The sequence below is a fragment of the Alligator sinensis genome, unplaced genomic scaffold, assembly GCF_000455745.1.
Source record: "Alligator sinensis unplaced genomic scaffold, ASM45574v1 scaffold67_1, whole genome shotgun sequence".
NCBI lineage: Eukaryota > Metazoa > Chordata > Crocodylia > Alligatoridae > Alligator > Alligator sinensis.
In genome coordinates, this window is record NW_005842111.1 from 2094011 (window position 1) to 2110533 (window position 16523).

The following is a 16523-nucleotide window of genomic DNA, read 5'->3' on the forward strand; positions in this document are numbered from 1 at the left end:
ACTAATGAGAGAGGCTGTTTGTTTTCTGATGAAGTGATAAATGCTGATAATATATCTGATAAATGCTCTGTTATCGGGGTGGGGGGGCACCCTCCCTAATCCTGCTGGGACCTGGCCATGGCCCCTCAGCTCAGCTCTGTGGAAGGGAATGTCTGTTCAATTACAAAGTGATTTAGCCTAGCCAGGTTAGACTAACCTGCAAAGATTGAATCAATTCAGACTCAGGCTTTTTTAAATGTCTGTCCCTAGCCTTAATGTCAGACTAGTTTTCCTGAAGAAAATTAGATCAGCCTTCAATGTGTCATTTACTAATATCTAATTGGGTATTGCCAAGAATAGAGATTCCTTGACTGTTCCCTGCTTTTCAGAGCTATGCTACTTATGCACACTGTAACAAATCTGGTGGCAGCATGGCAATTCTTCAAAATGAAGGGATCCCATGTCACAACCAATGCAGCTATGATCTAAGAGTGCCTGGAGCAGCACAAGAAGTCCACCATAGGGGTAGCTGCGAGCTGATTACATTTCCTTATGAGCCTCAGACCCATGCTTAGTTCCATATTGCAAACAGACAAGTTTCTCCTGGAATTTTAGGAACCTCTGAATCCCTTATTTCAAGAAGCTTTATCAGTATAAATTGAATGAAAAACATAATGCCTCATTATAGCATGATTTCTGCATTATATTCATGTTTTTTGGTGGAATAAATTCAATTAACTTTGCAGAAACATGGTCCTCTTGCAGGCCTTATGCAAATAAGATGACCCTTCATAAGAATATTCCAATTGAAAAGATTTGTAAATAAAATAAGCAAAATACATGTCTCTTGTATAATGTACCTTTGGACCATCAGGACCATGACCTCCAGCCATACCCTTTTCACCTTGAAGTCCTGGTGCACCTGGTTCTCCTCTCTCCCCTGGATTGCCACGTTCACCCTATGAAACATATATTGTGAATTATCTGGTAGTCTGCAGATATCTTTAATAGAAAAAATCATAAATATGCTTGAAAATGGAAATACTATTCAAATAGGCAACTTCTGTTCAGGAAATGCCTTATGGAAGGGCTGAACAAACAACTAAGCCAACTTTTTTTTTATCTTTAGAGATACATAATGTGATAAAGCTTATATAATAATTGCATCTTTTACATGAAATATACCATATAATTTCTTCATTTCAAAGATTTGCAAACGCTTTATAATAACTGAGAGCTATGAAACTATTGTTACTGATAATTCCACAGCACCAGTACTATAAGTAAAAATGAATATTTTTTATAATTATTTTATAAATGAGTAAATTAGAAGTTGTTTGAGATCACATAGGTTATCAGTGCCATAGTAGAACTGTGAAAGGCCAGGTTTGGGAGAGATATACTTACTCTTGGACCTAATGGGCCTACAGCTCCAGGATCTCCAGGAACACCCTGTGAAAAAGAGGAATGAGAGTTGGAAATAAAGCATTATTCAGAACACGTTTTTGGGTATGGAAAATAGATATAACAGATTTTAGGAGCCTGCAGTAGTGTGAATGCAAGTGGGGAATTCCAAATGCAGGTTGTCCATGAAAAAAGAAGAGAATTTAATCAAATCCAGACTTTGCACCCCTTCCTCATGCTGAGTATCTTACTCAATGAATAGTCCAGAGACCTTTTGCAGAATATGGCAAAAATTCCTGAGAGTCAGAGTGGGATAATCTAGTCTAAAGAGAACTGGAAAGTGATAATTCAAGAGAAAAAAAAAGTAAAACCATTTTATGAAGCAAGCAAAACTCACTAAAGACTTGTTGAATTACAAATATCTCACCTGATCTCCTGGTTTTCCTCCTTCCCCTGGAGGACCTGGTGTCCCAGGCAAACCCTAAAAGATGGAAAGGTCATTGTGCATATAGATTAATTGAAATAATATAATTATTGTTAGTTTCACGTACAGTAGTTTCACATACAGGAAAAAGGGGCCTGTTTTGTCCTCAAAGATCCCAATCAAATTTCTGGCATTCCAGGAAAAAGAGAGACAGTTTCTCTTTCTTTTAATATCCAGTCATGTGCAGTGTGTGTTTCTAAGACCTTTTTATACAAAGATCTTGTGGTTTGACTTTGCTGTCCACATTACTATCAAAGCAACTAAAGTGTTCATCTCTTGGGTATCTGCTAAACTGGAACATTCTTGATTCTAAAAAACCTAAATAGGCTCTGTGGTCTCCACCCATTCTAAAATTTTGCCACATCAAAATATGAAATGGTAAATAAGAATTTTTGCTAACCAAGATGCTTAACATATAGCCATGGATGGAGCTAAGATCTACTAAATATTCTTAGAAACACTATCTTCTTTATGTAGATTTTTTTAATATCACTATTTCAAATTTCTCAGATTACAAAGAAAAAGTGCCCTAATTATTTTGGTGGGGGAAAAATGCTGTTATACATACCTGAAAGCCTGTAGGGCCTGGAGGACCTTGTTCTCCTCTTTCCCCTGCTAAGCCCTAAAAAAAGAAGAGAGGACTGTACAGCGTAGAAATGTAGCCAGGTTTCATGCATGTATTCTCTACCTGAATGTACATATCTACTAATACAATATATTTGTAATGATTTATTATCACTGTTATTTATTATTGTTTATTCCATTTTAAGGGAAAAGTGAAACTTGGACAAGACCAAATTAGATCTTTTTAAAATCCTGGACTAAATTACATGCTGATATAAATGGCCTAAACTCTGAGGTCAAGCATTAATCTGCAGGTGGAAATCTATGCAGAAGCATAGGTTGGGTAGATAGAGAGACAGAGAGACAGATGTTGAAAAGTTGACTTACAGGTGGACCAACAGGACCAGAAGGGCCAACTTCACCGTCTTTACCAGGAGCACCCTAAAGCAACATAACAAAAGAAGAAAACTTCTTGTATAGCAAACAAGCATAATAAATAAATATATTTTTGTATAATCAATAAAAAAATATAAAGATAATACTCACTCTCTGCCCTGGGACACCAGCATTGCCTGCTTCTCCAGGTTTTCCAGGATCACCCTAATTTGCAAGAAAAGTTGTAATTTTTAGAGATTATTTTCCTCCATATAAGTATGTTTGCCTCTGAAAGTAAAGCTAGCTAGATAATTAAATGCTGATTAAGAAGCGTTGTACTCACACTGCTGCCTTTTGGTCCTGGAAGACCCATGCTGCCTGGCTGACCCCGAATACCTATTGATCCTGCTGGGCCTGGACGTCCATCTTCTCCTGGTGCACCCTATAACAATCGTTATTTCTCATATGATGCTACAAATATTCTCTGCTGTTTTCCCATGAGTTTTTTGTTCAAAGCAAGTAACTTCTAATTCTATTAATTCTCTGAGGACTCAGAAGCTCTCCTACTGAAATTTTTAAAAAGTCTTCCTATTTATTTTACTAAGACAGTGTGGACCCTGGGTTATTTTGAAAGAATAACTGCCTTAACATGGCATCAAAATATTGGATAAATATTTTGTTAGATGTCAATAACTGCCTAGTATGCTAATAGTCGTTCCCAAAAAGAGCACAGCAAACAGGATCTGGGACTTTTACAAACAGAGTAGGGTGCAGGGCCCAGGGCAAATCAGCTCATGTGGGGCACCGTCTCCGCCCCAATCCCACGCGTCCTGGATATGAAGAAGGATGGCAGTGGTGGGAGGGGTGGTAGCGAGTGGCCAGACGTGAAGCCAGTGATGGTGTCTCAGAGTCACCATGGCCACTCTGTCCAATTCTGCAGGGCCCCGCAAAGCACGGGGCCCAAGGCGGTCGCCCCCAATTCACTCCCCCACCAGGGACAGCCCTGTTTACAAGTATATCAAAAAAAATCTTGAAGTGTAGCTGTTACTAACAATGGTATTTAGTTCTAAAATTTTTCATTTCATAATTTAAAATTTTTTAATTATATTTAATTACTTGCTACAAATTTCTAACTTTTAATATTTCCTTTGTTATATTTTTACATTCTTAATGGTAATTGTAAATACTTCTGTATTGCTATATTCTTTCTTTGCTAGTATTGTGATAAAAATGAACAATTTAGCTTTTGAATATCTGATATGGCATTACAGGCAGTCTTGCTGGAGCTAAATAGTCATATGTGAATTATTAGGCAAAATATTTTAAGTTTCTTACAAACCTGAAGACATACTAAATGCACTAGAAATTGCATTTCTTATGATAGCTGTTATTCAGTATATACTTATATACATATACAACCTAGGAAAACTGATTTTCATTAAACCATTAACTTAGCAACACTAATTAACTCATTAGTAGCTGGCATTTAGATGGACCTGCTCACCTGAAGAAGTTATGAAATCACACGTTGATATGGGTAGCTTCAAGGAAAGGGGCTTTCAAAGTATTGAAGTATTGAAGAAAAAATAACTGTATATCTCCTTCTCACTCCCAGATTACTCACCAAAGGACCAAGTTTTCCTTCAGGACCTTGAACACCTGGATTTCCTGTGAGACCCTAAAAGATTAGTATAAAATTGATATAAATCTATGCATATGCTTCTAATTCACACCAGAAAATTGTAAATGAATTCAAAAGCTGTGCTCAATATCTGATTAACACACTAATACCAAGATATTTTTCACTTGGGTGGCAATACAAATGAGAAATCATTTCACACTACCATTCCATAAAGGCTTCTCCTCACCAACTGCATCACCAAACTCCTTATCCTTATCTTAAAAGTCATTTTCTGCTCTTGTGTCTTTCTGTTTCCCCTATTGCTGCTTACACTCCTCTCAAGCCTCCAACTGTGATGGCTAGAAAATGATATTTATTGGTTTGCTTTTGGGAATTGGATTGAAGATAAAGTAGATATGTATTAGAATAATGGTCCAGGGGAATGGCAAGGGTTAATTGGTTTCTAAAAGCCTGTTTGTCGCAAAGTTTCCTTCAAGGGTCCCTGTGTCTGGAACAGGTGTAAACAGGCTGGGAAACATGAACAGTGTACCATAACACGAGATAGGCTTGCTGTACTGGCACCAGGTCACAGTGACCAGATGCAGAGCAGAGCCCTTGGGATTTCCAGTTTTGGGGATGGACTAAATTAGGAGACTAGAGCTTGCCCAAATTAAGATGCATGCATGTGATGGGTTTGGGAAATAAAGGAGTATGCTGACAGAACAGAACATGTACAGTATGAAGACCACAGAAAAACCAATCAATGATACCCAGGAATGAAGAGTCATCAGAGGAGAAAAAAAATACAAAAGGATTCAAGAGGAGGTTGGATGATCACCTGTCTGGGGTCTTGTGAACCCAGCATTCATTCCTGCCTATGGCAGGGGGTCAGGCTAGATGATCTGTTCAGGTCCCTCTTGACCCTAGCTACTATGAAACTATGAAGGAGGGATTTCAGAGCAGCAAAGGGTTCCTGAGTGGGAAAGCATAGGCCACCATGGACAAAGGACACACCACCAGCCCATCTCTCACATCCCACTGGGGGGGTGGGGCGGGGCTTGGCCCTTGACCTCCAGGCTGCTGACATCTGACATTCAAAAAAGAACCACAGAGTGAAGCTCACATACTGGCCAGATGTACCTTCCCTCTGTGAACCCTAGGACTGATAGATATAGAATCATGGGGGTTATTTTGTTTGCCTTGCCTGCATTATTCTTATCTGCTATCACTGTGTATCATTAAAATTTGCCTATTATTGAATGGAGAAGTCATGGTCGGTCTGAGGGTTTGGGTCCACTGGCTCATAAATCCAGTGCCAACACACTGGTCCATCCACTTTATCCATCCCTCTCCCTCAGTGTTCTGTGTCACTCCTTATTCTTGGAACTGATTTTCTCTCCTTGTTTGAAGCATTCAAAATCCTCCTCAAACATTTCTTCTGTAAAACCTTACAACAGTATGTGCTGCACTATTAAAAAACAATATACCAATTTAGTGAGGCTTTGAAATACAACCTTTCATTCCACCTTGTATTTGTTACATGCTCACATTTCTCTGAACTGAACTGTCTGATTTAGATATAGAGCATGACCTTTTTGAAGTTAATTGGAATCTTCTCTTGACTTCACTGGGAAAAGAATCAAGTTCTTTCCACTGAACTCAAGACCAGGTCTTTGATGAAGGCATTAAAGCTACAAAAGAAGTGATTCCTATATGTAACTTATATAACAATTTGTTAATCCTGGAAAGTTTGTCACCCTCCCTCAAATGAAAGGTGTCAGGACATCATAATATGTTATTTCCTTACCCTAGCACCTGGGAGGCCAGGTTCACCTGGACGCCCAGGATCTCCCTGGCCTCCTTTAGGACCAGAAGAACCTGCTGGACCACGCTCCCCCTGAGCTCCCTGCAATGATATCAAAGCACCACTAGTCAGACAATAGGTATAACAACAGCAGTAACATAAAGCAAAAAAAAAGAACATATGTGTGTGTGTGTATTATATATATATATGTATGTATTCTATTAGCATCATTTATCAACATTTTTCCAAAGTACTCTGAACCAAACCTTTAAAATTTTGATGTGGTGTCTTGTATAAAATTAACTAGCATAGCTTATTTAGAATTCTTAGAATCCTATAAAGAAGGTAATAATCTGTGGAACTGCTAGACAAAAATGTGTCTACATCAGGGATGCTAAACCCCCAGCCTGCAGTCGAAATCTAGCCCACAAAGTCAAGGCATACAGCTCACAGGGCTTTCCACCTTTCCCCCACTGCCAAATGTCCAAGCCCCACATGGCCAAATTGAGGCTAGGCCACATCCTCTCCCCTGGCATAGCTGGACTACACCCTACCCCCTACAGAGCCAGATCCAGGCTGGGCCATGTCCCTCTCCTCCTCTCCGCTGCACACCTGGAATGAGCCCACTGTACCCACTCCACATTCTGGATCAGGTCCACTAGCTTGATCTGGCCTGCAGTCAGACCAGGCTATGTCTACCTGGCCCACAGGGCAAAAAGTTTGAGAACCAGTGATATAGATAATTTACCAGTATGTAATTTATCTATTAGGCAACGCAAAGAAGAATGGACTTTTCTGGTTAGAAGAATAGTCAAGGAAGAGATATTCTACATCTAGGAAATATTCTTGTTTTCAAATGATCTCTCCTAACTATACAATTAATCCAACAAAAGATACCATCCCAAATAAATCTTGTCTCCAAAGACAGTAACTTAAAACGCAATGCAAAAGACACCGTATGTTTGCTGGTGCTTAATGGTTCAAGATAAGCCTGGAGATTCAAAGGCAGAGGCAGAGTATCTGCAGTGTGTCCTTCTCCTCTGCTCTTACCTATAGCATGTTACAGGGCTGTTTTGGTGTTTAAAGACTTGTTGGCCCAAGAGGACCTTCTAGCCCTATGTTCCTGTATTTCTTCCCCTGGTCTCAATGTATTTAAGAGCCTACTGCCATATGGTATTTCCTTTGGCGCTGCTTCCAGAAATTTAACAGCTTTGCCCAATTTCCACAGCAATCTTCTCACTTAAATGTTTTCTTGTCATATACATCTATGCATAATCAATGTCTAGATGCTTTATATCATCATACCTTTGGTCCAGGCAAGCCATCAGAACCTGGGAAACCACGGTTACCAGGAGCACCCTGTGAAAAAATAAATCAGATAACTCTCATTATCAGCTTGGTTTTTAAAGGATTTATAATGAAAAATCTGATTTCATAGGGTTTTGGAGTTCAGTTTATTTTCTTATAAAAGCATTTTCCTCAAATCTGTGCTGTAGCTCAGAAATGCTTTATATTAGTGACAAAATATTTAAGTATGTATCTTGCACATTTAAAATATCGAAGTGTACCTTTGTGCATCTTGAAAAGCATGTTAGTCTGTGAATAACTCCAAGGTTATTTGAATAAAAATGCCACCCAATCAAGAATGTCCTGTTTTATCTGTTCTACTTCTATCTTTATCTCCATATGTGTGGAGTGCCACTCTGCCATCAAAAGACTTGATGCACAAATTAACATGTTGAGTTATAAAGAACTCTATAAAAAGCCAGACTTTAATCTCCCCTCCCAAGATAAACACAAACACTAGGAAGTAGGTGGCATTCAATGTGGGTGGATGCATCTTTCCAGGGCTAGTTCTGTATCACAAAAGAAAGTATCCTATCTTTTCAAAGAATTGGGTCATAAAATTACTATCCTCCAAAACAGCCCTAAATAGCAGATTTCAGTATTAAAAGTTTGGCTTCACCCATCCCTCACTTTAAGGAGACTGTCATTCTGGTCCATATATATTTTGCACTATGGAGGCCCATCATTAGAAAAATGTACATTTGTTTTTCTTACCCTTTCTCCAACAGGACCTGGTGGACCTACTGACCCTGGATCACCACGAGGGCCTCTTTTCCCTTCTTCACCTAATGGTCCAATAGGACCCTGAGAACCTTGTGGACCCTACAGAAAATATTTGTACATTTAAAATAAAGAAAACAAACCATTTATGGAGGCCACACCAAACCTTGTTTCTTTCAGTATAACCATAAACATTTACGCAAACAGCAAAGACCAAAACTGAGTAGCTAGATATTGAAATTTTTGAATTAGTTACAAAATGGAATTATTCACACCCATATTTTTCATTCTCAAGCGTTTAGAAACTAACATTTGAGTAGGAGATGACATGTGAATGGATGGTATTTCTGAAATTTGGTTCGAAGTTGTTTCTTGTAATTATATTTTTGCTTGTGTTTGATACAACAATATATAATTGTGAAACATATGAACCACTAAGCAGGCAGCTTTAAGGAAAACAAATGTAAAGGTTTAAATAGCTTATGGATTTCACCAATACATATAGGACATGATACTTGACTAATGTATAACTAGCCAGACTTTAATGGCCATTCTTTTAAATGGCCTTAAGCAACTGATAGTACAGTCAATTGTGTACTCAAGGAACCATTATGAAGGATTTGGCAAGTCATTACTGACCTCAAGTGAACACAAACTAACATCTCATGTGGCTATGCTTTGGATAGTCTTCTCATAACACTAAGGTCAAGTATGCATTGTTACATTATCAGATCTACCAGTATTTCATAGATTTCATAGACATTAGGGCTGGAAGGGACCTTGGAAGATCATCGAGTCCAGCTCCCTGCCCCAGGGGCAGGAAGTCAGCTGGGGTCACAGTATCCCAGCAAGATAAATGTCCAAATGTTTCTTAAAGGAGCCCAGAGTAGGTGCTTGCACCACCTCTGGCGGTAGTCTGTTCCAGGCCTTGGGGGCTCAGACAGTAAAGAAGTTTTTCCTTATGTCCAGCCTGAAATGGATAACAATCCTGCCAACTCTTGCACCAGCTAGGAAGCAACTTTGATACTGTTGATCAGAAGGTGATGCTCAGTCCTCTGTGAGCCCATCCTGGATGGACTAAGTTGCATTCGAGCAGTTTTGCTCATGCAAAAGATTCTTATGGGCAAGCTGCTGGTGGTGCTCTAGGGCTCTCATTCAATTAAACAGAGTTTAATTACATTACCTCTAAAATCAGCATTTATGTCACACATTTGGATCGGACTGTGAGATACTCAGGGCTGCATCATTATCAATCTACCATATTTTATCATATACAACATGCCCTGGAAAATAATATACACCTTGTTTTTGAAATACAGAATGAAAAAAAAAGAATTTTCCACAGTTGTAGCTGTACAGAGTAGGAACACAGCCTAATCTTCAGCTGATTCACCTGCCCTTTTAGCTGACTCACCCTCCCTAGGTGCTGCTGAAGACTAGTCTCCATAGGTGGATCTATGATTTTGAAAAGAGCTAAAGAGTCTCCAAAACTGTGAAATAGGAGGAGAGAGACCAGAAGCAGCTAGCAGTCAGCAAAACTGCCTCATAAAAGGTTATCTTGATTAGTAGAGCCTCAAGACCATTAAAAGAAAAGGCAGTCATTAACACCTGTGGAGTGAAAAACGATGAGCCATTAAATCCACTGACTCCCTTAGCTTCCTATTCCTGCCAAAGCTGCTGCACTGTAGAGCAAGAATCAAGGTAGGTTGCTTCTATTCTGGGCAAAAAATCAACTAACCCACTTAACACATGCACCCCAACATGGGGTGGGGAGGAGTGACTTTTGCAGAAAAGATGTGAATTGTATGGGAGAAAACAGGTTATGTTCAGTTCACTAGTACTTATTCTAAGTATCTGTCCAGTATTTTTCATATTAGACAAAGACCAGTGGACTCAGATGTCCACAAACAATAGCAATCAGGAGATCAGAGAAAACCCATCCTATGGCTGGTGTGGAAGTCTTGGGTGGGGGGGTGCTCTAGATGCCTTATATGGGTAGGTCTATATTCATGTATTTACAAGACACAGCATCTTACTATAACAGACTCACACTGCCCTATAAAAGGTTATCTTGATTAGTAGAACCTCAAGACGATTAAAAAGAAAGGCAGTCATTAACACTCTGTGTCCACTCTGTGTATATTAATTCCCAAAACAGAAACATTGTTGCTTTTGACACCTGAGAAGGTTAAATTGGTTGGGGGATTTCTGTCAAAATGAATTTAAATGGCCTACCCTGCCATCCATTTATAGCAGCACCTATGTCAGAACCAATGATGACAACAAATATTAGATATGTTAGAGAATATAATGTTACGTTCAAAATAGCAATGTCCACATGATTTTTAATTCTGATTCAATCATGAAATTCATAGACTTACAGGTTCACCTTTAGGACCCGCTTCTCCTTTGAAACCTGGCACACCAGGGTCTCCCTAAAAATAAATGAATTAATATTGTCAGCTGCTCTATAGGGACTACCCATGTGCACAGCCTTAGCACATTGTAATAGAAGCTAAATTGCAATAACTTTGGCCTGAGTGAAAGAGACATAAAGTAGCATGGTTTAATTTCTACCTACTTCAAGGTAAAAGCACACTCACAGGTATTTACCCCTAAGCCACTAACACATAGTAAAGCCCCACTACCATTAACCCTGTAGTATCTATACATATTTACAAACCCCATGTAATTAGCTTCAACAGTGTTAAAACTGGTTCATCTCAAAATTGCTCATACAATACTTCTCTGAAAAAATATGTGACAAAGACTAAACTAACTAAAGTTATTTTACAGAAGACATCAGAAAAAAAGGGGGGATGTTACAAAAACAATTTAAACATGATTACTTCTTGAATATTTTTGGCTGTCTGTGGCAATAGAAAACTACTCCATCTGTGGAGCTAGTTGTGGCTACATTTCAATATATTCATAGTACATTATGTTTTCTGCAAATATGTTTATTTTTTATGTAATAAAAATTCAAAGTACTAAATAAGTCTCCGTATCTGGAAGTAACCACAAGCAGAAGCCCTATGGTCCTGTGTAATGATGACCAACATAATTAAATCAGGCCCATCCTATGTACAGGTCTCTATCTCTCTTTAGTGACTTTCATGACAGGCTAAGAAAGAACCTGTTATGTTTCAGAATGCAATTTATGAGCACCGTGTCTTGGTATACTCATTAATATCTAGCAGTCTATTGATTAGATGTGAAAGAATCTCTCTTCCTTTACTAACATAGTTGCTACATACTGTAATTTCCATTATGAAAAAAACATTCTTACGGCTTGGCCTCGGATTCCTGGAGGACCAGTACTGCCTTGAGGTCCTGGAGAGCCAGGTGGACCTGATAAGCCAGGTGGGCCAGAGGTGCCTGGAGATCCCTACAAAAGGAATGTGATACAAAATTCAAGATGAAGTACCTATATTAAAACTTGACTTAAAAATCTACATTAAAACAGAATCCATACACAACATTCCCCACACAGCTGATTTGTAACTTACTGTTGGGCCTTTAGCACCAAGAGAACCATCCGTTCCTTCAGTCCCCTAAAAATAACAGAGAAATCATTATAACAAATTCCGATAAGGAATATGTCAAAGGTGGTATATATTTGTAGACCTGTATTTCTGCCTTGTCTCAAGAGCAGCCACAGATCTACAGGCTCTGATCCTGAAAACATGCATTTGCTTAACTTTAAAGATGCAAGTCAATAGGATATTCATGTGCTTAGTAAATCTCTTACATAAGCATCGAAAGGATCAGCGTCCACATCCACAGGTGCAACCTTTAATCTGAAAGTATTTTTTGCCATATATCAAAAAGTTATTTGTCAAGCAACCACTACACAGGCACAAATGGTATCTTTCCTTTTTGAAAATTATATTTGGGGTAAGTTTGTTACATATCAAAGAAATGTACAAAGACCCCTGACTTTGTGTAGACAGGGTACTAACAGGCTGGGAGCATTGAGCAGCCACAATTTGATAAACTTACAGGAAGACCTGATGATCCTTGTGGACCTTGTGGCCCTGTTTCACCTCGTTGCCCCTGTGGGCCTTCTGGACCACGTGGACCTGTTGGACCTGCGTCACCCTAACATGTCATAAGAGACAACAATCAGTCAATAGTAGATTTCTTTGTTTCATAAAGTATCACTTATAGTAATAGAAGAAATACAGCATTTATTAGATAGCAACCAAATGTAAGCTTATTCATCATTTAATCTCTCAGAAACAAATTCTAAATATAGACCCAAATTCTGCCTATAGCTTCTTTGAAATTTTACCTCTTTGAAACTCTAATCAAATTTAATTCCTAAGTGTATTCAAATATATATTCATTGTATTTCAGAAGAAAAATAGCATGATATGCAATAAAAGTTTTCTAAAACATATCACCAGAAAAATGGTTACTATATTATGAAGGAAATCAAAAACAAGCAGGATGGTATAAAAATATCTCAAAAATCTATCTTTTTTCAAATTTTTCTGCTTTTTAAGTGCTGATTACAACTAAGATGTAAAACTTTATATAAATTAGAATTGATAAGAAAAATACATCTTCACACAGTTTAAATTAATCTATTGTGTAGTTCCCAGCTACAGCCTTATAAAGATGTAAAGAGATTTAAAATAATTTAATACTCTATATAGTTAGCAGTCCACAAAATAATGAACCTTATCAGTTAAGGACCATGGGACTAAGATAGAGCATTGATCTATTCTGATATGTCTTCTTGTATATATCCTGAACTTTAACCTTACATAGTCTGAGAGCCTTTTTTGATTAAGGTACATTAACATTATATCTCTAGGCCTAAAGGTTAGTCGTGGACACAAAGAATGCCTATACACGAGCAGCAAGACTGCTACAATACTGTAATTACAGCACATATGAAGACTCCATTAATCGAGTCTGCTGCAACGTGGTAAGTACTGCGCTCCAGCAGAATCCAGTGTTTTGTGTATCAGTGTCCCCGCACTGAGAAATGGTAGCAGGCGCGCTTTAACTAAAGCTCATTCGACGGGCTTTAGTTAAAATTCCCCCACCACCATTTTTCAACACAGGGACACTGATACACGAGCTGCTTCAGGAGCTTTAGTTAGAGTGGCTCTTGGAGCCACTGTAATTAAAGTGCCTCTTTCCTCCCCTCCCAGAGCCCATATATAAACACCCAAAGGTTCTTTGTGATATAAAGATGCTCAAGGCAGGATCATCCTAGTCTAAACTACCCTACAAAAATACCTATTTAACCAGTTCTTAAAAATGTCCAAAGCTAGAGATTCCACAACCTCTCTAGGTATCTTCTTCTTAACCATCCTCATTTTGAGATAGTTCTTTTTATTTCAGGTGAAGCCTCACAAGTGCAGAATAGAGCTGAAGGATCACTTCCCGTAACATGAAAGTGACACTTAAATTAATAAAGCCTGGTGTACCAATTAGCTCTTTTTTTCAGTAATATCACCCAATTGTCTCATATTCTGCATATGATCCCCAGGTTCTTTTCTGCAGGACTGCACTCTAGCCAATCATTTCCTACTCTGTGCTTGTGCATGTAATCCCCATGTTCCAGCCCCATGCAAGATTTTCCACTTGTCCTTACTGAATTTTATGTGATTAGTTTTAAACCATTCTTTTTTTCTTCTTCTCACTGCAGATCCTTTAAATATTTATTTGGATAATTTATTTAACGATAGTCCTGTTTTTTTCTGACATACATTAAAAGCATCATTTAATCTTATAAATAATACTCATTGTCTTATTAAGACTTGATTCCAGGGAATTGTTTTGTGAATGTTGCCAACTGTACAAACTATATAAAACATCTGCAGGCTTTGACTGCCTAGCTAACTGACAGATGGTTCTTATTTTACAATAATTTTCCTACCACACGTATGGGTGTGAGGTACTAAACTGTAGCAATTTGGGGACAAAGTGGGGAGGAGGGGAATGTTGGCTCTCCTCAAACCCCAGTGCAGATGTGTTTGCATGGCTGTAGTTAAAATGTTGGGTAGCTTCTTGAAAATTCCAGAGCAGGCTCTCATATACAGGGACTGTATATGACACAAGTCTCCCTTTTCAGCTGAGCCATGTTAATACAGACATGTAGCTCTGATTGATACAACCACCAAATCCACATCACAAGCATCACTGCAAGTGGAGAAAGCAGGATGGGGTAGAAAATTAAATCAAGAAAAAAATTAATGTGTTGCAAAATAAATCTTAAGATAATGAGGGGTAGTTTAGAATAAAAAAGCATGGAGAGAAGGATAAGGTAAAAAAAAAGAGAAAAATAGAAAAAAAAAAGGGGGAGATGATGGCAATTGCTTCAAGAAGTACAGTCAAGGACTGACTCGTCTACTAATCCTTTACAAAGCAAGCTTGAGGGGAGGACTGCGACAGAAAGTTTATGATTTATTAAGTTCATGAAAGTACATTATGGCCCACCAAATAGTTGTTAAAATTTTCTGCAGTTCTGATAGTATTCTGTGGAATGTGGTGTCTTACATAGCCCCAGTTATACATGCCATAATGTTTCTGCATTTCATAACAGAGACTTTAACATTCACAAAATGTCATTTCCTTACTGTTAAAAAGGAATCAAATATTTTTTCATCCTTTGAATATTTATTTTGCATATTTTATAAAATATTAGGGATTCCAGTTCTTCAAGTATTGCATTACATTATTATTTTACAATGCAGGTTCAAATTTCTATTCACAAAATATTAATGTCTTGTAATGACAGTCATGAAGCACTAGATTTAAAAATGCGTTTCTCCCTCTCTTAGTCCCATCTTTCTTGTTGCTCATTGAGTTATATATCAAATTTGATCATCTTGTTTGAGAAAGGGCAGAGGCATGAGATACTGGCAAATCAGGAACCTTCTGCTTCCTAATTATATACAACTTTATGCCAGATCATGCAACTTGCTGCTACTATCTCTCTAATTAGCCATCTGATTCCTCGGGAATCAGGAAATTGAAGCCCACTCTTCCCCCTTACATGAGCTGAGGTGAGAGCAAAGAGTAATTCATCTCTCTTCCTGCTGCAGTAAGTTTTCTTGTGCAAAAAGTAAGGAAATGGGCAAGTCATTTGGTTCTCTTACTCAAGATATTATATGAGCATTTGATTTTTTCTTGCATGTGTCAGAATTTGCTCCAGTCTGCCAGTCACCATCTGCCCATTTCCTTTTGAGCAATATAGCCATGTGCTTTCTCTAAAAGGGTCAGGGAAAAGTCATGGAGAAATGTTTTCTCTTAAAAATTCCTTTGACAAAATTCTTATTAAAAAAGTATACATAGGAAAAATAGCAACTCCTTGAAACCTGAGGTCACCTGTCTGAGCTGCATCATAATTGACATCTGTAGATTTCTACTGTACCTAAATGTCAGATAACAGGTATCTGATAATAAATTATGCAGAAAAGGAGAACAAGAATTGTTAGATATGAACAGAATATGAAAAAAAAAAAATTTAAATAAGCAAACACTCTAAATAAATTCCGTTCTTGTTGCATCAATGGAGTTGTAATAACCTTAAAATCCTCCTGACAGAGTCTTACATATACTTCCCAAAATAAAGGATTACCAGAATATCCTCAGTTTTAACATCTGGAAGTTTTAATCTTTTCCTATTCATTTAGCCAAATCACGTTTCTTGTAGCAGCTTTAAAGGATGTTTAGTATAAGCCTGGAGATAAGATAAAGTTAACTTGCATGAGAGCACAACTGCTTTACAACACTATTTTAATTAAACAAACCTCCTCTGTGTGCTAGATTATTTTACTCTTCATTATCCTTTAGTGCAGTCACATCAACTTCACATCAAAACTGATACTTCTCCCCAGCAGTCAATTTCCTAGGGTATGGATCTACAAACCCAACTCTCTCAAGCTACCAGATATCACAGCCATATGGTTTAACATAGTATCCTAGTTAGTGGTTGCTTTAATAGTGTTTTTCTCACTTCAGTTTAATTTCTTCATCTATAACTGGTGCCCATCAATGGCTTCTACTTCATTACAACTGTTGCTTCAACTTCTAGCTCCAGATGGTAATTAAGAGTGAAATCACAACAATCTATTCAGCCGTTTTTATGCATGAAGCAGAATTCAGGTACTCTCGGATTTCTTTTTTAACTCTGGGGAACTGAAATCTCTATAGGGTAAAAAAACTTTTTTAAAAAATCAGCTTTTCTTACCTTCATACCAGGA

At 38.0% G+C, this 16523-nt stretch overlaps 1 protein-coding gene across 2 annotated transcripts in view; it reads right to left on the reverse strand.

The window, feature by feature from the left end:
• COL5A2 (collagen type V alpha 2 chain) overlaps nucleotides 1–16523 on the reverse strand; it is a 172465-nt gene that overhangs the window by 23494 nt on the left and 132448 nt on the right. For both annotated transcript variants that reach the window (XM_006024635.2, XM_006024634.2), the window contains exons 19-34: nucleotides 16511–16523; nucleotides 12301–12399; nucleotides 11808–11852; nucleotides 11588–11686; nucleotides 10680–10733; nucleotides 8293–8400; nucleotides 7537–7590; nucleotides 6235–6333; nucleotides 4431–4484; nucleotides 3150–3248; nucleotides 2978–3031; nucleotides 2819–2872; nucleotides 2436–2489; nucleotides 1811–1864; nucleotides 1387–1431; nucleotides 840–938 (exon numbers count right to left, since the gene is read on the reverse strand). In XM_006024635.2, the coding sequence (XP_006024697.1) occupies nucleotides 840–938; nucleotides 1387–1431; nucleotides 1811–1864; nucleotides 2436–2489; nucleotides 2819–2872; nucleotides 2978–3031; nucleotides 3150–3248; nucleotides 4431–4484; nucleotides 6235–6333; nucleotides 7537–7590; nucleotides 8293–8400; nucleotides 10680–10733; nucleotides 11588–11686; nucleotides 11808–11852; nucleotides 12301–12399; nucleotides 16511–16523 (1084 nt within the window). The remainder of the gene's footprint in view (nucleotides 1–839; nucleotides 939–1386; nucleotides 1432–1810; nucleotides 1865–2435; nucleotides 2490–2818; nucleotides 2873–2977; nucleotides 3032–3149; nucleotides 3249–4430; nucleotides 4485–6234; nucleotides 6334–7536; nucleotides 7591–8292; nucleotides 8401–10679; nucleotides 10734–11587; nucleotides 11687–11807; nucleotides 11853–12300; nucleotides 12400–16510) is intronic.